The 25,230-nt window shown below is 38.3% G+C and overlaps 2 protein-coding genes across 4 annotated transcripts in view; one reads left to right on the top strand and one right to left on the bottom strand.

The window, feature by feature from the left end:
- bmpr1bb (bone morphogenetic protein receptor, type IBb) overlaps nt 1–21,304 on the top strand; it is a 58,870-nt gene extending 37,566 nt beyond the window's left edge. The window contains exons 1-12 of one of the 2 annotated variants that reach the window (XM_061734160.1): nt 1,379–1,411; nt 1,527–1,803; nt 11,486–11,645; nt 12,451–12,553; nt 12,854–12,959; nt 14,128–14,221; nt 14,304–14,448; nt 17,253–17,445; nt 17,613–17,910; nt 19,070–19,245; nt 19,329–19,456; nt 20,741–21,304. In XM_061734160.1, coding sequence (XP_061590144.1) covers nt 1,716–1,803; nt 11,486–11,645; nt 12,451–12,553; nt 12,854–12,959; nt 14,128–14,221; nt 14,304–14,448; nt 17,253–17,445; nt 17,613–17,910; nt 19,070–19,245; nt 19,329–19,456; nt 20,741–20,866 — 1,617 coding nt within the window. In that variant the 5' untranslated portion in view covers nt 1,379–1,411; nt 1,527–1,715 and the 3' untranslated portion in view covers nt 20,867–21,304. Of the gene's footprint in view, nt 1–1,378; nt 1,412–1,526; nt 1,804–11,485; nt 11,646–12,450; nt 12,554–12,853; nt 12,960–14,127; nt 14,222–14,303; nt 14,449–17,252; nt 17,446–17,612; nt 17,911–19,069; nt 19,246–19,328; nt 19,457–20,740 lie in introns of those variants that run through there. The other variant, XM_061734161.1, reaches the window with a different exon arrangement.
- A 1,279-nt stretch (nt 21,305–22,583) lies between these two features.
- unc5cb (unc-5 netrin receptor Cb) overlaps nt 22,584–25,230 on the bottom strand; it is a 133,315-nt gene continuing 130,668 nt past the window's right edge. For both annotated transcript variants that reach the window (XM_061734157.1, XM_061734158.1), the window contains one exon: nt 22,584–24,400. In XM_061734157.1, the coding sequence (XP_061590141.1) occupies nt 24,241–24,400 (160 nt within the window). In that variant the 3' untranslated portion in view covers nt 22,584–24,240. The remainder of the gene's footprint in view (nt 24,401–25,230) is intronic.

Genomic DNA, 25,230 nt, shown 5'->3' with positions numbered 1-25,230 from the left:
GTTAAGTCTTGCAACCAGTCTGGCTCACTTTGATCCCCTTTGTGAAGTGTAGTGACCCCCACCCACAGAGCTGCTCACTCCCCCGGACCCACCATCCCCAGCTTTTGGGCTGAGTGGGCTGTCGCTAAGAGGAAGCTTCACTCTGGGCGTTTGATGGGGCTCAGAAGGGCGTGTGAGGTGCACTGACCCATTCACATCACTCCCCATGAACTCATGCTGCAGAACAGGCTGACTTATCACATGTAATACACAGCTCTGCACAAATCAGCAGTGACAGGGGAGAAGTAGCTTTTAGGAGCTGCAGTTCCCACCCAGCCAGCCTTTAACAGGGGACAGGTTTTGGGTGGAGAAGCCCATTTGGCTGTTGTTAGTTTTATTTTATGCTCTTACCCACCTTTTTTGTCATTTCTGTGGGCCTCTCCTAGTATCATTTAGAACTAAATTTGAGTCAAGGAACCGGTTTTGCACATTGAGGGTCCATAGCATATGTGCTGTGGTAGACTTATGTAGTTTAATAACTTTTTAAACTTTAATTAATGGTCTTAACATGTAGCACAAAAAAATCTTTCACCCTCAGTGTATGTGTGCCCCTTGTTATTGTCATTTTCCTCTGTGGTTTTGCATGTTTATGTGTGTGTCTGTGTGTGTGCTGGATAAGTGTATAGTTGCAAAGTTGAATTGGTGCCCGGAGTGTGAGCTCTAATCCCCTCGAATCACCTGACGTGTGATGGTGTGATTTCTGTCGTAATCTGGCAAATGTTTGTGTTTTTCACCCCTTACACTCACAGGCTCACATGTGCATCAGGAAGTGATTTAGTCTACACTTTAACTTTGATACCACACTCTTGTTTGCAATTGAATGCACGGCCTTTGCAATTCACTCAACACCTGTGTGTGTGCAGCTTTCATTGACTTTTAGAGACAAGATGCTATGATTCTTCTTTTTGCAAACGCAAGAAAAGTGTCTTGATGTGCAAAATTTCTTAATTAATTTTACAAGAAAGTTGATTCAACAATTTAATTAGAAAATAGTTTGGATAAACATGAGTTTTTCTCTTGTTTCTTTTACTTCAACTAAGATTTAAAGAAAGCTTATTTCTGGCTTTCAAGTTTTCAGTCGGTTTCACTTTATTATATATGCAGGTGCTCTGTAAGTTTATAGTCTCTCATTTCTGTGTCTCTTTTTCATGTTGCGTGTTTGGATGTCAGTGGTTATCATTCCTTTTCCCCTCGTCTTTACCTCATTCCACAACCACAGCCCTGATCCACCCCCTTCAGCCACCTCCGTTCTTCTCTCCTTTCTGCATATTGGTGATGTGAGCATTTGCAGTGTGTGGTTGTGTGTATTTGTGTGTGTGTGTGAAAAACACAGAGGGGACATGTGTGAATCTACTCAGCTGTTCCCTTCATGGTGAGGCGGCCGTAGAAAGGGCTGGACGAATAGCACAGTGAGAGAGCACCTCAGTAACACCCTCCTCTCCCTCTCTTTTGTCCCCCCTGTTCCTTCTCCATGTCTCTCTTCCCAGGCTGTCAGTGTGTAGTAGTGCCGAAGGCTGCAAAGGCATCTGTGGGAAGTTCCTGAGAGTACAGGGCGGCACTCAAGGAGGACTGAAACTTTTTGACAAGAAAGGATTCAGAACGCACCGTCTTTGTTGGAAGGGGTGAGATCGCTGTCGCAACCTCCTGGAGTTTTAAAGAAAGTTGGAGGTGACGTGATGGTGGTGTTGTGGCTGCTTCAGGACTGGACCTGGCTGGTGGTTTTTCTTGTGTCTGGACTTGCATCACTGAGCCGTGTGTCTGATGGTGAGTACCTCTCACTCACTTTAAAACTAAAATGAAGGAATGAGAAAGAACTAATATAAGCTTGTCTTCTTATTTGATATTTACAGCAGAGATGAGATAAAAATCGTACACTTTATTTTCTGGTTGTGTCTGGAGCATTCATATTGACGGCACCATGACCAGATAAATTGATTGTGCCTTCTGTGGGGTTATCTGTCTACTTTTTAGCGCTCTGGTATTTATGATGAACAAAAGCTCTTCTAATCTCCACAGGGGTTACCATGAGAATGTGTGTGCATGTATCTGCCCCCTGTTCTCCAGACCCAGCTTCATGTTTTGAATTGTTTGAAGACTAACAGCCAGTTGTCTTTTAACATGAATGGCAGCAGCGTCATGGTGTGGCAGGTTCGGAGGGTCGACAGGCTTCGACCCTGGGGAACATGACCCTTTGCGTTTGTGGATAGTTTTTAGATTGCATGTTTTTATTTGCACATTTTCACAAAACCTTTTTAGCAATATATTGCAGTTGACCAGTCAGACATATATCTCAGTTTAACTTTTTATATCAATAAGCTGAATAACAAAAATGAATCTGCAACTATTTTGTGGAGGAGCAAAATCTCACTAGATGTTTTTTATAGGATATTTTTTTTCCTCATCTCCAAATATATTATACTGTCACAATGCACAGGCTGAAATGGTTAAAACGCAAATGATCAGCTGCGAGTGAGAGAGAAATAGAAAAATAAGGATTTGAGACTGGGATTGAAGTAGAAAATTGAAAAGAGTGTGATAAATAGGTTTTAAACAGAATTCCTTCTCTCCTTCTTGGTTATAAAGGTATTGTTTTTTTTTTTTAACAAAGGTTTAACAAAACTTTCATCTCATCACAATATGACATGTGGTGAAATGCTAAATATCGTGCCAAAATATAGCTACCGTCCTAAAAAGTCATGAAACTAGTTTGTTTTGACTCTTGGTTGGACAACGACTCAATTTAAGATGGTGTTTTATCCACTGACTACATGGCAATGGACAATTTTGCACTACGTTCTCACTTTTGATAAAATCCACAAAATGATCTATGTTGTTAAAAAAAAACTTTAATTGGAGCCTCAATTTTATTGATTCAGACTTAAAAAGAACACTGTGTGAAGCTATAAAACCATCATCTCAGCCAAAACACACAGTATTCATAAAGAGATGTTTGAGGCCATCCTCGTGTGTTCTTGGACACATCTGTACATCTCTTCACCAAGTTTGTGATGGTGTATTATTCTTCAGACATCAATTGATTAAGGTGTTAAGTTATAATGGGTAACTTGCTTATTAATACGCATACAACTTGGTTAAAAGAGTTCAAATTAAACTATACATAATTAACCTCACTTGAGAACAGAACCTGGTGTAGTTGAATAGTCATGCCTTGTATCGAGCCATGTTGTGCTATAACTGTAAAAACTGAAGACCAGCTGTAGAATCCCACACTGCCTTTGTGCCTCAGCGCTAACTGTAACTTTCACAATTGGTCATGAAATACCTCAGCTGCTGATAAAAGCTTCGTTTGAAAACTTTCTTTACTCTGCTCAGATAAAGCTAAGAGTTTGAAACCCTTAGTGTTTATCCACACAGATATGAAGAATGTGGGAAGATATGCAAAAGAAGAAAACCAAACAAAACAGCCAAATTTGCTGATGAAGAGAATGACTGATTTACTTTCTTCCAGCAGTAGCAGCATGGTACATTTTACGTTTTTGTTTCTGCTGGTGAAGACTGACAAATTGCATATGAAATGAAGCTGTGGGCCACTTGGAAAGATTTCAAACTAAAAGACCTTTTCTGCAGCGCTGGGCTGCCTCAATTTCCTCTGTGATCTGAGCTTTCAGAGGTCACCCAAATGAGTAAAACATGTGGGAAGTTGTCCATAAATCTGAGTTTCATAGCCAGTTTGCCACCTGTTTCTGTACACATGCAGAGTTCACGGAAAAACAGATGAGCCCTAGCCCGAATCACCCAGTGACAATGCAGAACAAATACAACAAATGTAGCAACCACAGGATAAAACTGTTCTGATAGTTACAGTTGTTGAGTCTGGCTCGTTTCCTTCACTTAAACGTTGGCTCATCTTTGTCCCATATTTGGAAGTAATTGAGGATCCAAAACCACCTGGCATGCCTCGAAGCTGCTGTTTCCACTTCTATTAGTCAAGGAGAACGTTATTAACTTTGTTTGGATGAAATGTAAAAAATACAGAGAAGGGAGCGCTTCTGGACAGACATGAAATTAGAGGCACAAAGAAACTGTTTTACATAGAGTTTGTAGTATTTATTTCATTTCATATATTTATTGGCAGCAGGTATCAGTTAAAATTACAGTTTCTTATGTTTTTTTGTTAGTCATGCCTTTTTATTATTATTTTATTTTTACTTTCTTTTTTCCCCTGTGGTTTTCCCTCCATTTCATATTCATGAAGGAGTTTAAAGACGTAAAAGATTGATATTGCTTTGGGGTTGTTTTACATGTTTTGTAGATTGTGTAAAATTGTGTAATTTATGACAAAAAAAAAAAAAAACAATCAGGTAAAGGAGAACTTCTGCTACTGAATTTCATTATTTTAAACGAGCACATATTGGGATGTTTAAAAAAAAAGACGATTAGATGACTGTCAATGATAGGATGGGAACCCAGCGATAACCAGCTCCTACAGACCTTAGGGCTGGGCGATATGGACCAAAAGTCATATCTCGATATTTTCTAGCTAAATGGCGATACTCGATATATATCTCGATATTTTTTATGTGCCATAATTGCGGTTTCCCCCAAAGCATTATAGCATAGCATCTCTGTTAGCTTCATTTTTTTCTGAGGCAAACCCTTAAAAAAACAGTCCGTTTTAATACAAAGCCTCGTGCCAAATGTCACACAGGTACCTTTGTTAACAGAGGTCTGCACAATATCAAAATGTATAAAACAAATCAAATAAAAATAAACTGCCTGCATATATAGAATAAAAATGCTTCTTGAATAAAATAAAACAAATATCCCTTTCCTGCATAACAATTAAATTAAAATACACTGTGCAATTAATACAGTGTAGACAGTAACAGGCAGACTTTTCCACTGAGGTTGACAGTTTGCAAATAACAAAACATTTGTGCAAATCTCAAATAAAACATTCAAGTCAATTTGTCACAAAATAAGCTATATCAAAATCATTAAAAAAAAAAATGTAAAAAAAAAAAAAAAAAAAAAAAAATTTTTTTTTAAATCGATATAAACGATATTGTCTGGTACCATATCGTGTTTGAAAATATATCGATATATATTAAAATCTCGATATATCGCCCAGCCCTAACAGACCTCTAAATACCTCTACCTCTAAATACCTAAATACTCCAAAAATAAATTCCACACCATTTGTTCTGATAAACTGAATGTGTCAGAGCTGATGTTGATACATTCTTTGGGAGATGAGTGTGGAAGTGAGTTTTACAGAGTGAGGTCAGGGTGCAGGCCGGTGTAGCGGTCCAGCAGCAGTTGTTCTTTGACAGGACTGAGCTTCTTCAGCTCTGTGTGAGCTACTTCCTGTCAGGATGTGGATACAGATCCCCCACACCGAATTCGATCCCAAGGCAGATGTGCTGTTCGCCCCAGTGGTCAGGCCTTGACGCAAACGCCATCTGTGTTTCTATGACAGTTGCTCATGTACAGCACGTAAATATATAGTTTGTAACATTCAGAGGATTAGGGCCATTTTTGTGAGCATTCTGCGTTTAAAATGGAAGCTCTTGAATATTTATCTTTCCTGATGCATGAACGGCATAAGGCTTTTTTATGATCACGTATCAGTTTTTCAGTAGGGAATCTTTCAGGCCATAAGACACTTTAATGAGCCAGCTATATTTCGCCCCTCGACCCAGATGTTGTGTGTTGGCAGGACACTGATCAGCTGAAAGGTTGGCTTGAACCAGTAGTAAAAAAAATTTATAAGCAATGCCTTAAGATGGATGATGTAAAGTTCGGCCAGTGAAAATTCTCTCCAACAGGGACACGATTTGTACCGTATTTTCATTAACTTTTACACCATATTCTAGTTGAATTATTGAAATAAATTAACTTTTACACCATATTCTAGTTGAATTATTGAAATAAATTAACTTTTACACCATATTCTAGTTGAATTATTGAAATAAATTAACTTTTACACCATATTCTAGTTGAATTATTGAAATAAGTTAACTTTTACACCATTTTCTAGTTGAATTATTGAAATAAATTAACTTTTACACCATATTCTAGTTGAATTATTGAAATAAATTAACTTTTACACCATATTCTAGTTGAATTATTGAAATAAGTTAACTTTTACACCATACTCTAGTTGAATTATTGAAATAAATTAACTTTTACACCATACTCTAGTTGAATTATTGAAATAAATTAACTTTTACACCATATTCTTCACCTGTAGGCTATATTACATCTGGGCTGATATGGACATACGTAGCATAGGAGGCTATTTCAGCTGCTATATGGTTGGCTGTCTGTACAGTCATGCAAGTTCAATGCTATTAAAGCCCTTTAAACTTTAAATCAAAGCATTTTGTTTTTTCATATAAAATAAACACATTTTTATTCAGTTTAGAAGTTTTGGGGCTTTTTTTTGGCTCCTGCGCTGCTGAAATCAGGGCATCCCTTATTTCTATTTCTGAAAGGTGGCAACCCTAGTCAGCGGCCCGCATTAGTAAGTGGTCGCAGGTGGATTTGTCTCATGTTTGTTCATAACCAGCTTTATTGTTTCCCAATGTTGTAAACTAAACTCGGTGACTGTGGACTCTAAGTTCATGCCACATATTAAAATTACAACACTTAGATTCTGCGTAGCTGTAGAATTAAAGTCCATTTGTAAGTAACTGTATATGGAAACCTTCAACGACCTTGAGTAAAACCAGAAGCTTCTACCCACTCTCTCTACCGAGACACTGTTGTTGGGTAAAGTGACATAATGTGGAGGCACTATGGTTGCAGTTTCTCCGTACGTCTGTAATGAACCCCCAACATTACCCGGCGGTTTGCGGCTTTTTCCAGTAAGTCCAGACCACATGGATAGATAGGAGAGCAGCAAGATGCGTTGATGGGAATTGTGGGTGGAAGATGTTAACAGAAATATCTGAGAGGACAGGATCAAGATTGTGTGTTAAGTCCCACAGACAGAACACAAACACACTTGTGGCCCCTTCATCTACACATGCTTTATGTATATCACTGTCTGTGTGAATAACTGTGTAATAAAGGTACAGTGAACTGCTGTGTAGAAAATACTACAGAAATACTACAAAAAAAAAATATAAATATAAATTGTATCCATAATAATATTCATTTTTATCAATATCTGACTCCTCTGACCCCTTTCCCTAATATATATATATATATATATATATATATATATATATATATATATATATATATATATATATATATATATATATATATATATATATATATACACACACTGTGCAATATTTTCTATTTCCTGTCCATAATGTCCCAATATTCCTTACCTATCTATGTGCAATACTCTTCCATCCTTTCAGTGCAATATTCCTCCACCCATTCATGTACATTTTTATTTTATTCTCCCATTCACTCTTTTCTTATAGTGTATATATATATATATATTTATGGTTGGCATCTCTTCAAAAAGTCAAAATACAAAATAAAGCAGCCATGTAGTCTCTGTCTGTGAGTACGCCTGTCTCTGTTTAAATATTTTCTTGTGAATATAGCATCTCTTTGCAGTTTTCACACCCACTTGGAACATTTTTTCTGTGCAACCGGTGTGAATACTTGACTGGTTTTCTTTGAGTTGTGGAATGAAGGACAGTGCGGAGCAGGTTCAAACATCAGACAAAAGTCACTCTCTTTAACGTTTATGTGGAATTACAACCATGGTTGTCGGGAGCGTTGCGGTGAATGCGCCATCCTGTCATAAGGCCAAGCCCGGTCACGGCAGGTAAACGGAGAGCGAGTTGATGGAAACTTCACGGTGGAAACAGATGACCTGATGTGGATGTGCAGCAGCAGCAGACAGTGAGGAATGACCATGTTAGACATGGTCCTCTGTGTGTGTGTAGATATACACACATGTGTGAGTGTCTCTAGGAGCAGAGGGCTTTGAAGCCTGTAAGGGGCTAAGAAGAATGAGGCTATGATGGTGGGATGAAGGAGGATGTATGGCCCCTCTGCACGTTCGGGTGGACCCCTTAGGGTCAGAGTGAACTCTGGAGACACCGGAGAAGATGCCTTCTGTGAGGAGGTGGCTTAATAGTGACCACCTGGACTAACTTATCTCCCATTTTTCTCTCTATCTATGAAAACCAGTGGACATCCTGTGTGAAGGTCAGAGCTCACAGATGTTGCAACTGTGGTGGTGTGAAGTCTGCTGCAGGAAGACTTGCATTTTTTTCTTTTACCAGAAACAAGTTCCTCCTATCAAAATATTGCTCTAATCTCATCGCTGGAAACAACAGTCATGGCATTGATCCTCACCTATTATTTTCATTGACTGCTAGTTCCTGTGTTTCCATCTCTGTTTTTTTTTAGAATAGCCAGCTGGGCTAAATGACATCGTGTCTTGATGGTTTTTTTTAGTGAAAAGAGGATATTTGATACCCTCTCAGTCGATATATATATATAAGTTGTTTTGCTATTATTGGTGATAATGCATAGTAGTTCCAATCCTGTAACTTCAAATGTATCAGATTTGATGCATGAATTTCTGGCAAAACAGGAAGAAAATAACGTCACATAGATGTTACTGCCTTGATAATCACTTAGCAGAAAGAAACAAAGGGGGAAAAATATACACAATAACAGAAAAGTAGCTGAAACAAAACAAAAACATCTCATACGATATTGGCAATTCTCATTGTCATTCCCATGTATGGTAGGTTTCCTTAAATATTCTGGTTCATATCGAGTTTGCCATGTGGCCTTACTCATGTCACTTGTGTAACATTTTGCAGTGGCAGCACTCACAGAGGAAGAGATGAGAAACACTGTCACAAAGGCAGCAGATGATCTGCTGTCATTAATGCAGATGCTTCTGGAGGAGATGAATCTGGTATGGAAGTACCCAGAGATACTGAACCGCTGATGGAGATGAGCTCTTGTTGTAATTGTGCAGCTGGAGCAATTTACCACTCTTACATACTTCAGTTTTTCAGTGTGTATGTGTGCATGCGCGTGTCGTATTGTCTCAGTGTTGAGGAGAAGCTCATGGAATGTGTGGGGGATGCAGATCCGATTTCAGGATGACCTTGAGTGTGCCACGTCGCAGACACACGAAATTTGTGTGTGCGTGCGTGCGTGCGTGCGTGTGTGTGTGTTTGTGTGTGTGTGTGTGTGTGTGTGCATGTGTGTGTGCATGTGTGTGTGCGCGCGTGTGAGTGTGACTGTATGGACAAGTGTAAAAAAAAAAAGTGCACATAATTTTAATTGTATATATTCTTTTAATTTTACTTGGGCATCATCAGTACCAAGGACAGCAGAAGAGGGACTTCTGCTGTGTGTTTACATGTTTTACATCTTTAATTGTATGTTGCAATAATTTCACTTAAACCTGCAGGTCACACATGACCAAAACTGAGAACCAAAAGAAAAATATAATCTACAAAAAAATAGCACAACTTGATAATCAGAGTACAACCAATATACTTAGTTAGTTTAAAGCATAGCTAATGATACATTTATTAAATATTGGTAGATATCCATTCAACAAATGATCAAATCACTTATTTCTCTTAGTGACTTGTGTGTGTCTGTGTGTTTTTAATCTGAGTAATAGATCATATACATACATATATAAATATATATATTTACTTTTGTTTTATGAAATACAATTCCAGTATTTTCACATCTGAGAGAAGAACAGTACTTCACAGTGGCCTTTTTTTAAAACTTTTACTGCGTTTGTCTTATGAACATCTGAAATCTCATGAGTTTAGTTTCAGAGGTTGGCATTTGATCAAACATGCTCCCTTTTTCCCAATGAACCAACGCACAACTCCCATGTCAGAACTCCTATTACTTATCTCTGATCTGCTCCTGTCATCTTTGCTAACTTCCCACTGAAATAAAGGTTCAAATAAATCAGGGCTCATTTGGATGGAGCACCTGGCACATTCATAAAACTCCCATCATACTTGGAGAACAGTGCTAGAGAAAGCAAGGCCACTGCGAGGGAGGATCAGAGGCTACACCTTCACAAACTTCCCCTCTGACAGAAATAGCAAAACAGAGTAGGTTGAAAGGACACAAAGTACAACTCAAAGAACAGTTAGTCTGTTTAGTCATCACCTCATCTAAAGGATTATTAGTGTCGCATTTTGAATGGCCGGTTGGCTTTCAGGCTGCCACGCTGATTATATGTACACTCATTATACTAAAAGCTGTCAGGGGAGGCTTCTCTTTGGTTTGATCAGTCAAATGTGATGTCCTGACTTTCAGAAATGTTGTTGATTCACTGTTGCACGGATATTCTCTTCAACAGCTGTGTAAACAATCAGGATTTTCAGTACAGATGACTGGGAAACTTGGTGTTACTGTCTTTTAAGCTGCATGTAAAAGTCAGGCCAGTGTTAGATTGTGACTCAGTGGAAATAAGAGTCACAGTGAGAGGATCATGTCCATCTAGTGTGGCACTAGGCTGTTCAGCTCTCTGACCACAGACGTCCTCAGGGATGAGCTGCTTTCAAAACTAGTCTTGCTCTACCGACAGACTCCATGAGCCCTCACGAAGAACGAAAAAGGAACATCGTTGTGTAATGATCATTTTAATCAGGAATTCAGGAATTCAACATTCATTCATCCATCCATCCATCATCAGCCAGTGAGATGCAAATTATGCCCATGTTAGGTCGCTATTCCATGGCAGAAAAATCATCTTGCATGTTAATCATATCAAGTCCCCATTTTGTTATTTACATACTTTTATTTTTGGGATCAATTAGAAAAGGCTAATAGGGTCTTAAAAAGAACCTTGTATTCAATGACTGTGTGATTCAGTCCTTCTTAAATGATCAATAGTAGCTACTATAGGATAGCATAATGACCCAAAACAAAGATGATTTTCTCCAGTTTTGTTAGTCTGCTATACGCCGATTCCATGTCTCAATGTTCAGGATAAATGTGGCTATGAAAAAACGAGCGATGTCTCCTTTAGGGTGCGGGGCAGGAAAAAGGGGCGAGAATCAAAAACACTTTTTCCTGTTCCAATAAGTAGGTTGTGGGGCACTCGATAGGGAGGTATAAACCTCCCGGACGGGCACAGAATAAAACTCAACTTCAACATCACCTGTGTTTTTGAAATAGTTTGTTCATATTTGTTTATGCACAAGCACTGTACTGTAGACATATTTCACCTTTTCATAAGGTTTAACCTTTTAAGCCTTTTAAGGTTTTTTAAAAGGTTTTTATTAATGAGGTCCTCATGAAATGTCTTTGAAATACTTTTAGTCAAAATATCAACCAAGAATTAAAAACCCTTCTTTCGTGTTTAATGGATTAAAGGTTTCATGGGTCATCTTTTTTGGGGTGTCTTTCAGCCTTAAACCATGAATATGAACATATGGACATACAGATTTTCCAATGCTGAGGTGTAACAAAGTGCAGAATACATGCTAAACCCCTTTTCTCTCTGCAGCCAACATGTTGGACTCCTTGCTACTGAAGAGCAGATGGAGGGAGGAATCGGAGCGAAGGGCGGAGCAGAGCAGCAGCACACCCACTGTTTCGGCTGAAAACACACGTCGGTGCCACTGCTACCCACAGTGCCCTGAGGGTTCTGTCAACAACACTTGCATGTACAGTGGAACACACATTCACATGCACACACATGCACATGCACACCATGAAACAACCCCAAGTTATTGAAAGGCTAAATCAAAAATTATTCAAAGTAATTATCGAAAAGACATCCAGTTACTGACTGGTCAGTACACAGATGATTACTTCTGCAGCACTAACTAATCAAATCCTCCAAGCTTCTTAAGGCATAGCTACACATACATTTAAGAGAGATTTATTCATGAAGTGCCAGTTTTATGTTTTATGTAAATGTTAACATTTTAACATTTTATGATGTTAAAATATAACATAGAAACAGGAAGTACCAATGAAAAATAAAGGACATATAAAATGCTGTTATTACTTTTTTTTCAAATATAATATTATATAGTATTATGTATCATTCAATGTATGCCCAATGATATTTCCTGATCTTTATCCAGTTAACAGTATAAATAGTGCAAAAATAGTAAGTGGAAGTAAATATTTAAGATTGTTTCAGTAAAAACAAAAAAGATGTATTTATTCAAGAATGGTTGTTAATTCAATATTTGTCTCACTGAAATGTGTCAAAGGGATCAACATCTTCAGGAGTTGCAAGTTGAGTTAAAAAACAAAATAAGTATGAAATCTGAGGGACTGCTTGTGGATGTTTATGGTCATGTAAAAATGAAGAGCTGGATATGTCTGATATAGGTTTCAAGAGGATATACCATAGTCTCCACGTTCAAATATTGGAATCCGATTTAAAAAGCTGGTTTTAAGAACTTACACTGAAGACAATGTTACTTTACATGACTTTTTTTGTGTATATTTTGGTAGGACTAATGGTTTCTGCTTCGCCATGGTTATGGAGGAAGAGGGCGGTCATGCTGTTCTGACCGCAGGTTGTTTGGGACTTTCTGGCTCTGAATTCCAGTGCAGAGTAAGTCTGCAGTATGTCAGCCTGTATATGTGTGTGTCTATGTTTCTGCCTGGAGGAGTGAAATGTTGATGTGTTTTTCTTCATGAGACTCTATTAAGTTCTCAGGGCCTGCCCTGGACTCAGTCTCTGTATGAACCTTTTTAAGTCTAACTTTTCCAGGCTCTCTCTTCATCCAAAGTGAAAAACCCTTTTTGTAAATAAGGACAGCTGACTATGTAAATATTCATTCCCATGTTGAAATGAATGGGTTATAGTTTTCGTTTTTCTTTTATCTTCTTTTTTTTCATGTGTGTTTGAAAGGACACGTGGGTTATACGTCCATGGAGACGTCTCGAGTGTTGCACGGATCAGGACTACTGCAACAGAGATCTACGTCCTACACTTCCTCCACTTGTGACTTCAGGTAGTTGTTTTTTTTACTTTTCTGCACACTGGTTCTCACACGGTGAAATCTTGTTCACCTTTCAAGTGGCTTTTAGTGTGGACCAATTCAGGTTAGGCTGGGGTGGTGATGGGTAGTGACAGCTTAAACTGTTACAAACCACATTGCCGTACTGCAGTGGAGTGGCTCAATCTGTTCTGGGGGTGCAAAGGGAGAGAGGCAGGTGAAATGGAGCCGGCAGACTTGGCATGTTCTCTCACTCTCTAATGAAAAGGACAGCCTCTCCCTAGGGCCTGCTTGAGTTTCTCGCCTCACGACGGATGTGATATCTGTCCATCTGCTTCTCCACAACAAGCCAAAACGCACATTCTTCCTCACGCGCATTAACTGATACGCTTTTTGCACCACCAAAACTTCATTTTGACCTCAGTGACTGATTTGTGAAGCTGTTAACAAAAAAAGAATGATATCATTGTTTTCATAATTTACAGCCAACGTTTGCAACAGTTGTAATAACACTGTACTCACTAAAATGTCACTGTGAAGCACTACTGCAGCAAAAGAGAGGTGGTTACTGAAGCTTAAACTTCTTAATCACAGTATGTGATGATGGCACACTGTCAACTTTCACAATAAAACAATAAGATGTTATGGTTGAAAAAAATAAAATAAAGACAGAATAATCCTGAGAAACATACAACCTTGCAGTTTTTAATTTATCTACTCATCTTTCTTACTGCATGTGCGTTATTTTCCAACTTACTGCAAAGCATTCTTGTGTTCAGGCACCTGAGGTTGCATGTGTGTCTGATTGACAGGACTGAGGCAGAAAGGCTAGAGCCCCAGAGCTGCTTCGTGCCTCACGGGGTTTCTGCAGCGATGTCAGTGTGACACCCGATACGTGGGATTCAGGCACAGGATGAGATCAATCTGCTGTGTAACGGGGGAGGGGGCGGGAATGTAGACCAGGATGAGAGGATAGGAATAAGAAGGGCCCGTCCCTGCCAATGAAAATCAAAAAGATGCTTGAGCTGATAAGAGTGAACAAATGAGCGTCACCACCATTGATCAGCTCTGGTACTGACTACTACTGTTTTTATTGCTCTTTCCAGGAAATGTGTTCACTCGTGCTTAAAGATTCTCTCTAGATGAATAAATATGATTCACATGTAATCATGTCAAAATGTTTCAGAATATGGGGACAGCAGTATCCAGTACATAGTTCTCTTCACTTCAGTCACCGTTTGCAGTGTCCTTTGTGTCCTTCTTATCTTCTGGTACTTCAGGTAGGTAACATGCAAGCACAGTGTCAACAAAGAATAACTTCCCTCTGCTTTCTCAGTAAACACTGCATCTTTTCTGTGGCAGATACAAGCGCCAGACGTCACAGGCACACTATAGTATTGATCTTGAGCAGGACGAGACCTTCATTCCGCCTGGAGAAACACTGAAGGACCTTATAGAGCATTCCCATAGTATCGGTTCAGGTTCTGGGTCTGGACTCCCTCTGCTGGTGAGTAAAGCTGCAGGCTCTTCGGCTTCACAATATCAAGTCCGGGATGAAGATAGTTAGCCAATACTACTTTTTATTAAATGTGCATACATAAAAAATACACTTTTTTTAACGATAAAAATGATTCTCCATATTACATTTAAACTGTTTCACACATAAAACTCCATTAACCATTTTATTTTTTACTTACAAATGATTTAATACATGTAAAATACACAACAACAAATAGTGCAAATGTCAGGATAGGAATGCTTCCATATGTGCAACCCTATTTCAAAAAACACTTTAAAGTAAAATGTTGATATGAATAGAATAGAATAGAATAGTCTTTATTGTCATTGTACCAGTACAACGAATTTGGTGCAGAATAATTTAACATTAAAAGCATAAAAAACAATAATCTAGACTTTTAAAAGACACATTTAAAACGACAAGATTACACACGCACACGCACGCACGCGCGCGCACACACACACACACACACACACACACACACACACACACACACACACACACACACATACACATACACATACACATACACACACACACACACACACACACACACACACACACACACACACACATACTGTAGCAGCTTAAGGAGACAAAACAAAAAAACATTAGATTGCAGAGACCCTGAGCATAGATAGCACATACGCAGACATTAAAATTCAGCAGCACATTTGGGGATTATAGGAAAAGGGTGGTGTTGAGTGCTTGTACCTTGCATGTCATTAGTATAACACAGATGGAGATGTATAGGTAAAAGTATCTGCAGTGTTAAACACTGTTATAGCCTTTGTTTGGATAAAAACTGTTTTTAAGTGTATTAGTCCGAGCATTCAGAGACCCGAAACGTCTGCCTGAGGGCAATAATTCAAAGTGCTGGTGACCTGGATGGGACAAATCCCTTAGAATGTTTTTAGCCCTACTAAGACAGCAAGAGTTGTACAGTTTTTCCAGGGTGGGTAGTGAGCAACCAATGATCTTTTGGGCTGTGTTAACAACCCTTTGTAGAGATTTCCGGTCAGCCACTGTGCAGCTGGCAAAGCACACACACATGCAGCAAGTCAGGATGCTTTCTATGGAGCAATGATAGAATGACACCAAAAGTTTCTGAGTCAGATTGTTATTCCTGAGAACTCTCAGAAAGTACAATGTATATTTCTGTTATGTTTTTGAAAACAATTCAAAATGTATTTTTGTAGTTTTTAAACACACACTTCTTCTGAATGTGATGCCGGCAGTGTGATTTTAAAGATTTTTAAAGAGACTTCAAAGCCAAGAAATGTCCAAATTAAAAAAAAACACAGGGTTGGAGAATGAATCCATTTATCAAGACATAAGCCATTTGTGATCTCTTTCTCGAATTGTGCAATATGATGTTGGCTCTGGTGGAGATTCTTGACAGGCGAATTGTCAACAGATGAGTCTCATGTTCGGATTTAGAGGAGCCTCCAGGGAGGGCTGGGCCTCTCAAAAGCAAGGATGGCTACAAAGTCTTGTGACTATGTGATGTACTGCTTAGTTAAATAATCCAACGGTTCATGTGTTACAATGCCAAGTAAGATGGACTCGTGTCACTATGAGACAAAATATCAGATAATCTGGAGAAAAAGCATGTGTCTAACAGTTCATTTGGATTTTTTTCAATAAACTTCATATTCTAGTTGAATTATTGAAATAAATGAACTTTTACACCATATTCTAGTTGAATTATTGAAATAAATCAACTTTTACACCATATTCTAGTTGAATTATTGAAATAAATTAACCTTTACACCATATTCTAGTTGAATTATTGAAATACATTAACTTTTACACCATATTCTAGTTGAATTATTGAAATAAATTAACTTTTACACCATATTCTAGTTGAATTATTGAAATAAATTAACTTTTACACCATATTCTTCACCTGTAGCTATATTATACATCTGGGCTGATATGGACATACGTAGCATAGGAGGCTATTTCAGTTGCTATATGGTTGGCTGTCTGTACAGTCATGCAAGTTCAATGCTATTAAAGCACTTTAAACTTTAAATCAAAGCATTTTGTTTTTTCATATAAAATAAACACATTTTTATTCAGTTTAGAAGTTTTGGGGCTTTTTTTTTTGGCTCCTGCGCTGCTGAAATCGGGGCGTCCCTTATTTCTATTTCTGAAAGGTGGCAACCCTAACTGAAGATGCAGTTGCCATTGCTGCACTGAGCCACCTTGAATGCTGGAGGAGTTGCATGATCATAAATTACAGCTCAGATGCATCATCACAGACATACTGCTGAGCATAGTGCATGACTTTGACCTGCTATCATCCCTCTTGTTACTGGATAACAGACTTCCCCACAAACTGTCCACAGATTATTAAACTTGCCGTCCCATCTCTCCTCCACATTTACACTCCCTAGGCTGTGAGCTGTATCTAACACCGTACTCACTGTGCACTCATGACAACACAGCTCCATCATTTAGTTTGCAGATGACACCAGTGTGGTCAGATGAGGTCCAGATAGAGTGTTGCTCATTAAGCAATCGATCGCCGAGCACCACAAAAACAAAAAGCTCATCCGATTCTTCGGGAAAAAGAAGAGAGAAACTGGCCCCGATTAGAGAGATGTGGTTCTCTGGTGCTAGTATTGCTGCAGAACAACAAGCAACATGACATTTTTAACAAAAGGGAATTTTTAGTAAACTCATATACAATTAAAAAAAAACAGAAAAAACGTGATTTAAAAAAAAACGTGAGTAAAAGTTAAACTGTTATTCATTTTATTTTTATAACAATCACTTACTATTAGGTTCAGCGCACCATTGCCAAGCAGATTCAGATGGTCAAGCAGATCGGAAAAGGGCGATATGGAGAGGTGTGGATGGGCAGATGGAGGGGGGAGCGAGTGGCCGTCAAAGTCTTCTTCACCACTGAGGAAGAGAGCTGGTTCAGAGAGACAGAAATCTATCAGACCTTCCTGATGAGACATGACAACATACTGGGTAAAGACACCAAAATACAAAAATGAATGTGGTGCTGAGTTAAATGTTAACAGTGTTTACATTTAAAAGTTGACTGGGTTTAGAACAAGCCGCATGATTTCTCTTGCGGGTTGAATGTTGTTTCATTTGTGTGCAGCTATTTTTCAACTCTGCTGTCTCATTGTCAGGATTCATAGCCGCTGACATTAAAGGAACTGGATCTTGGACTCAGCTCTACTTAATTACAGACTACCATGAGAATGGATCCTTATATGACTACCTCAAGTCCAACACATTAGATGTCAAGGCCTTGCTAAAACTGGCCTACTCCTCCATTTCGGGACTCTGTCACCTGCACACAGAAATCTATGGCACACAAGGCAAACCTGCAATTGCACACAGGGACTTGAAGAGCAAGAACATCCTAGTCAAGAAGAACGGATCGTGTTGTATTGCAGACCTGGGGCTGGCTGTCAAGTTTAACAGGTGTGTAACGCCCGCCAATGTAATAATGCCCGCAAACGTAATAAACCACAAACGTAATAAAAATATGCAGCTTTTAATGTAATAATCCTGCAAATGTAATACATTTCCCACAAACGTAATAGTCGCTGCCTACTACAAACGTAACACGCGATTTCCCACAAATGTAATAACTATTACGTTTGTAGAGATTTATTACGTTTGTGGGGAAGTGAAAATCTTCAACTTTCAATGTTGTAATAACTTCCCACAAATGTAATAATGCAATGAATAATGGTTGTTGGTATGTATACTGTATATATGTTACGGTTAATGTAGAAAAACGGCTATTTTGCAAACTAGCCAGTGAATGTGTAAATGATAATAAAACCCATCCGCACTCTCGCAGCCTGCCCTGCATAATTAATGCTGTGGATGTGTCAGTCTTTGTGAGGAAATATCTATTCTTCTCTTTGCCACCTCCAAAACAGACAAACAGGTGTTGCGTCTCTCTCATGGAAGGTGCGCTCCTAAACCCGAATCGCGCAAACCCGAAGCGCATGATGAGATGAGGTATCTCCTCCTCCTCCTCCTCCTCCATTAGCACAAATTGATTAAACCAAAACAAACTAAGCAAACGTAATTCATTTGGTAGATAGAGTCCAGTTGCTACAGAATAGCCTACAGTTCAGTTGGCCTAACGTTACACTCCCCGAAAAAGTGTCGGGTCTGACACATCCACAGCATTAATTATGCAGGGCAGGCTGCAAGAGTGCGGATTGGTTTTATTATAATTTACACATTCACCGGCTAGAAACAACAACAATCAAACAACAACAACCATTATTCATTGCATTATTACATTTGTGGGAAGTTATTACAACATTGAAAGTTGAAGATTTTCACTTCCCCACAAACGTAATAAATCTCTACCAACGTAATAGTTATTACATTTGTGGGAAATCTGTTACGTTTGTAGTAGGCAGCGACTATTACGTTTGTGGGAAATGTATTACATTTGCAGGATTATTACATTAAAAGCTGCATATTTTTATTACGTTTGTGGTTTATTACATTTGCGGGCGTTACAAGGTGTCATCCGTTTTGGGCTCCCAATTCATATACATTTGTTCAGCTTCTTCTGAACCGTGAAAAGTACATTTATTTTCATGTTTTCTTCCAGCGACACCAATGAAGTAGATATCCCTTCTAACCTACGGGTTGGTACAAAGCGCTACATGCCACCTGAGGTGCTGGATGAGACCCTGAACAGGGGCACTTTTCAGTCTTTCATCATGGCTGACATGTATAGTTTCGGTCTTATTCTGTGGGAGATGGCTCGACGTTGCATCTCTGGGGGTCAGAAAAGTTGTTTACACTAATTTTGACGTTTACTGTATGGTTTGATCACTGATTCTGAAGCCTTTCTATTGTCCCTACAGGCATTGTGGAGGAGTATCAGCTCCCCTATCATGACCTTGTTCCCACCGACCCTTCCTATGAGGACATGAGAGAGGTTGTCTGCATTAAAAAACTAAGACCTTCAATTTCTAATCACTGGAGCAGCGAGGTATTCTTTATATTTGTAAATAATTGATTTGACCTCTATTCAAACATATTCTCACTCAAATCCTGCCCTGGATGCTCCTTTTTATATCAGCAATTACCCTTAATAGTGGTGATGTAGATGGGCAGTGACTTTTAAGCCCTCTATTTACTCAAATTCATATTTTGTTTGGGTTAAAATACCCCCTCTGACAATGATAACCACGACAGATAACACTTTGTATTATAATATGATCAGGAGGAGAACTTACCACGCATCCTTATGTGTTAACTTGAGGGTGAGAATGGTTTGTCTTTCGGCAAAAGTGATTTCAAACCTTTTCCATTGGTATACACTACACCTGGGGTATTCAATTGGCGGCCCGCGGGCCACATGCGGCCCGCCAGGAGCTTTTATGTGGTACCTGGTCATATTTAAAAAAAGGGGGTGTTTGTTGAATTTTTTTTTTTTTTTTTTTTTTTTTTTTTTTTTTTAATAATATTTTTATAACTGGCTACTATGGACTAAAATGGTTGTGCTCAATGCTTAATATAATATTCAAATAAGGAAATCTTGGTGGAAAGTGGTGCTTTGTCGTTGTCGGCGACATCGTTTGTCGGCGTGTTTTATTAAAAGTAGGTCAATATCAATTTCATTAAGTTTGCACAATGCATGGTTTCAAAATGAACTTGCATTCAAAATAATATTTCTTTATCTGAATATTATATTTAACATTCACAATTACTAAATCTTGAGACAATTAATACATAATTCATATGCAAACTAGATATATATTCAAATGTATAATATAAATGTATTATATTTACATAAGTCTTCGTCTTTGAGTGCAAAATACATTTTGAAAACCCCCACATTTTCAAATTGTGCGGCCCTCTCCATACAGTCCTTTTGCAGATGTGGCCCCCGGCCGAATCTAGTTGAATACCCCTGCACTACACTATATACTTTGAACAACTCTGCTTTGATTTGTAATGGCTTTTCCCTCAAAAAGGATGCTCCAGAGCATGCCAGCAGAATTGAATCACAGCATAACAAAGCCACAAGAGTTTCTAAATGTAGGGGCCAGTGTCCCACACGTCTGCTTTTCTCCCCTTTAAATCTCACTAGAGGATAAGTTATTTGCTAGAAAGTGAGTGAAAGATGGGATGATGACTTTTTCATACATTCTGATGACATCCAAAATCTTCATTTTAAAGGTTTGAAAGATCTCAATAAATGGACTATGTGTGGACTAACATGTTTAAAATGCCGCTGAACTCTGACGTCTATGTCTATGTGTGTCTTTAGTGTTTAAGACAGATGGGAAAACTGATGACAGAATGTTGGACTCACAACCCACCGTGTCGCCTCACAGCCCTGCGGGTGAAGAAGACTCTGGCAAAGATGTTAGAATCCCAAGACATCAAACTGTGACAGAGTCAAGAGACATGCTCTGGTCACTCAGAGACTCGTCATTACTACTGGCACAGGCCACTTATACTGGCCAATAGAAGAAAGGGAAATATAAAGAGACCGAATGACAGGCCAGAAAATACTGACAAGGATAATCGACTCAGATGATGGTCACTGTGAACCCAGGAAATAAAAAGACAAACAAAGGCTTTATCGTGTCAATGGAGATCTTTGCCTCCATCCTTTCCTCCAACCAAGTGTTTGTGCTTTCCATGAAAGCTGAGTGATTGCCAGTTCCTGAGCGTCAAGCGGAACAAGTGGCCAAGGACTCCTGCAGGACAGGACTGTTGAAGTCCTTCTGATCAGGAGTAACAGGAGTTTCCTGCGCTGCTTTTTAAAAAGCCATATAGCAGTATTCTATGAGCATTTTTTTCTTTTTACTGTGAGAACTGCTTTTGTGTGATTTATTTTTCTTTCTTGAGACTCACTGCATGAAGAGTTTACAGTCAACTTGATCCACGGTGTTGTCATCCGACCAAAGGCATTCTATGTCTAGCTCAAGCTTATTGACATTATTATTATAATTATTCTTATTCTTATTTCAACTCTAATGCCAAAAAAGTTGAAGCATTTCATAAAGGACGAAAACAGAATATAATGATTTGCAAATATTGTATAGTCATGATATTTACAAAGAACATGGAAAGTATTTTCATAATTTTATGAAAAATGTAAAATATTTTTTTTATTTGATGGCAGCAGCATGTCTTAAAGAAGCTGGAACATGGGTAACAACAGGCTGGGAAAGTATGTGGCCTTACCCTGAAACACCTGGAAGGACATTTTGAAACTAATAAGGTTAATTGCAAAAAAATAATTGAGGTAAATAATAATAATAATAATAATAATAATAATAATAATAATAATACAATCTGGAAAATAGCACCTACAAGTTGTTAAAATTTTCAGAGCGGCATTTCTCTGCGTAAAATTGTGAATACTTTAAATATCTGATCATCCTAGAGTGCACATGTCATCAAACGAGAATGTGGAGAAATCCCTGTGAGTTGTGGACGATGCTGAAAAGCAGTGTTGGATGGCCAGGATCTGTGGGCCTTCAGGCAACACTGCATTAAAACGGGAAGGCCGTGTCTCAAATGGAAATCACTACACATGTTCAGGAGCACGTCCATAAATCTGAACACACTTTGCTGTGTTGTCCACAAATGTGGCTTAAAGCCCTATTATTGACATCATCAACATGATCTGAAACCGCTACCGTTTGCTCGGGGCCAAAACGTGTTACCTTTTTTTTTCCTTCTGTTTGAACATTGCAATATTTTATTGAGAATAAAATTTGGCTTAATGTAATTTGCAAGTCATTGCATGGTCCTCCTGTTCAACATTTTTAAATATACTTTGCTGTGATATTAAACTGAGACATCTTGTTAATACTCAGTTTTATATTAGACTTCCTGAGCGCAGGTCTTGTTCTTCTTCTCACCCTACTCTATCCGCCCACAACTCATTTGTACAAAGTCAGTGTGAACTCTTTAATTATTGCCTTGCAGGAATAATGTTAAAATGTGTCTTTGAACAGATTGTATACATTTGTCTGCCATGATGGCATTTATGTGTGAGTGGATTTGAACAACATTCCCCATTAAAACAACTCTGTGTTCTGTAGATGAATGTTAATACTCTCACAAACAAGCACGGCCCATTTGTTTAATGTTGCATATAAATATAATTTATTATTAGTCTTAAAAATTCTTTCTTACACTTTGTACAAGAACTTGATAGATGAAATACAAGCTATTACAAGGAAACCCATGAGTGCCAGAAACAGACAGGCTACATTCTCACTATACACAATAATAATCATGAAGCTGAAGAACAACGAGTGAATGCAAAGGCTAGCCCAATGAGAATGTAAAGATTGTTTCAAAAGGATGCAAAAATTGCATAGACAGCTTTACGAAAACTGGGACTATGGCGATTAAAAAAAAAAGTTAAAATATAAAAAATCAAACTACACAGAACAGCTGAACTTTTGCAAGTATCGTTGCATACAGGAAAGCATTTACAATGATTACTAATCTTTATGAACATAATCTGTCATCATAACAGTGATGGCTTCCGTCATTTAATATACAAACATCAAAGTCTGAGTTCAAGTCTCCACTTTTCTCCAAAAGTACAGATGAATGTGATTTATTTCTGAACATATGAAATGACAGTATTTAGTTGGGCGCTTCCTGTATTAAATTTAACCTCAAACATTGGATATCAGTTATTTGGTTAAAAAGTAGCTGATTTATTCTGCATTGGTCCTACAAAAATATACTTGCGTGATTACAATATCTCCCTCAATTGGAGTCTGCCAAGTAAATGATAAAGTCTGAACAATATACAAATCAAAATCCTTAGTCAAAATGTAGTTTCGTTTTTCCGCCTAATATTTTCTTGGTCTCTCCTTTTAGACTTTTGTAATCATCCAAATTCTCTTAAAAAAAGTCAGTAAAAAGCAAAAACAGCAAAAATAAGCACCAAAAATAAGCAATGCAACATTTTTTTAAATCCTAAAGACAATAATATAAAATAATCGCATGACTGAAAAATCAGTAATTATACATGACTAAAAATATTAAAAGTAATTACAACAGGAACACAAATTGAATGATCTCCTTCTGTTATTATACAGTATACTGTATAAGGCCAACTGGATGGGACGTAATTGCACCAGATGTCCAGCAGATGGGGCTGTGAAACCGTCAAACAATGAAAACACAACTATATGAAATTATTCTGCAACGAATTCAATAACAAGCAGAATGAAAGAAAAAGATACATATAAATAGGGATATTATTAAATACTATGTCATCACAGAACAAATACAATTCCTTGGAGTTGCTATGGAAACTGATCTGTGAAAGTGAGCGATTCCACCTCTCATCAAGTCTTCCTCCTTCTATCCTTTGACCTCTCATGCTGTGTCAGTAACTCTTCGATACTGTAAAGATATTGTCAACATTCATACAGTACATCCAAATACCCACACAGCCATCTCAACAGAAAACTGGAGCCAAAAATGTCACATTGTAGTTTGAGAAAGGGACAGCCAGAGAAGTGACTGGCAAAGATGTGTGTTTACTTTCCAGATTTTTAAATCCATTGTTGCCAATGTTTTACTGGGTCATGGCTACAGTAAGTAGCAAGTTAACCTGGCTGTAATCTTTCTATTCTGAGAGGACACTCAGGCAGCATTTGTCACCGTGAACATCATTTGTCAGTGAAATGTCAAATGACTGTTCTGTTTTTTTTTTCCGTTTCTTTTTTTTTGCACGTGTGTCTTCTTCCACTCTTGACTGTCACACTCCCAGATGGGCAGATGTCAATGCTCAGTCACAAAAGGAACAAGGCTGTCATGGCGTCCCATCTCTTCCAGTACCTGGGCAAGGCGGCTGAGGTTGCCATCAGGGAAATGTTGGGCCTCCCATAAGTCCAGGATGACACCCGTAGGACTGGATTTGGTGGCAAAGTAGTTCAGATACCTACATGAAGTAAACCGAGAGGAATAGGTCAGAAAAAGAAGACAAATAACGAAAAGAGATATGTGGATTTACTAGAATAAACCCATTCAGATCTGAAGCAACATGTTTAAAATCAATGAGATGTGGTTGTACTAGCATCATAACCTTCGAGACACACGGTTACTTTTTTAACATTGGTACATTTTAAGGATAGGCTGCTGCCTTTCAATGACTCTGGACAAGATGAAGCGGATAGGAAATGCCTGGATGGCTAATCTAACACACGAACTAAGGTTAACTCAACCTGGAGATTTCATGCAAAACTATTGATCAATTGAATCTCAAAATATCACTTCAAAGCAGAATTAGACTTCTCAAGCTCTGACAGTGCCTTTTAGGGAATGGATTCTTGGAATTGCACCCTGGAGGACCAGGGTTTTCAACTTAACTGAGACATTATTTGGGCCTTGAAACTAACATGTAAACACAATTTGCGTTGCTGCACATCTTATTTACCCTCAGTGAGAACGCCAGATAATCTGCAGGAAAATCCTATTTACAGATTTGACTGCTGTCCATAAGAACTTAATACACTCATGCTTCTCCGCTGAGCCTCCATCGATAAAAGAAAATTTCAATTATTTTCAGAGTATTGCTTTCATGGAAAGATTACTTGCTCAACTTCATTAAATTCAGGGATTCCCTGTAGGCTCTGGATATCCTCGTCATTCTCTTTCATACTGACAGAATGCAAAGGGACTTTAACACACTTTAACTTGTACTTTTGTGCTTTACTATATATTCAGAACGCTGTAATCATGTGCATACATTTCATTTCAGCTTCTGTTAGT

The sequence above is a fragment of the Cololabis saira genome, chromosome 11, assembly GCF_033807715.1.
Source record: "Cololabis saira isolate AMF1-May2022 chromosome 11, fColSai1.1, whole genome shotgun sequence".
NCBI classification, from domain to species: Eukaryota; Metazoa; Chordata; class Actinopteri; order Beloniformes; family Belonidae; genus Cololabis; species Cololabis saira.
Note: the sequence above shows the minus strand (reverse complement) of the source record. Positions and strands in the feature narration are given on the sequence as shown.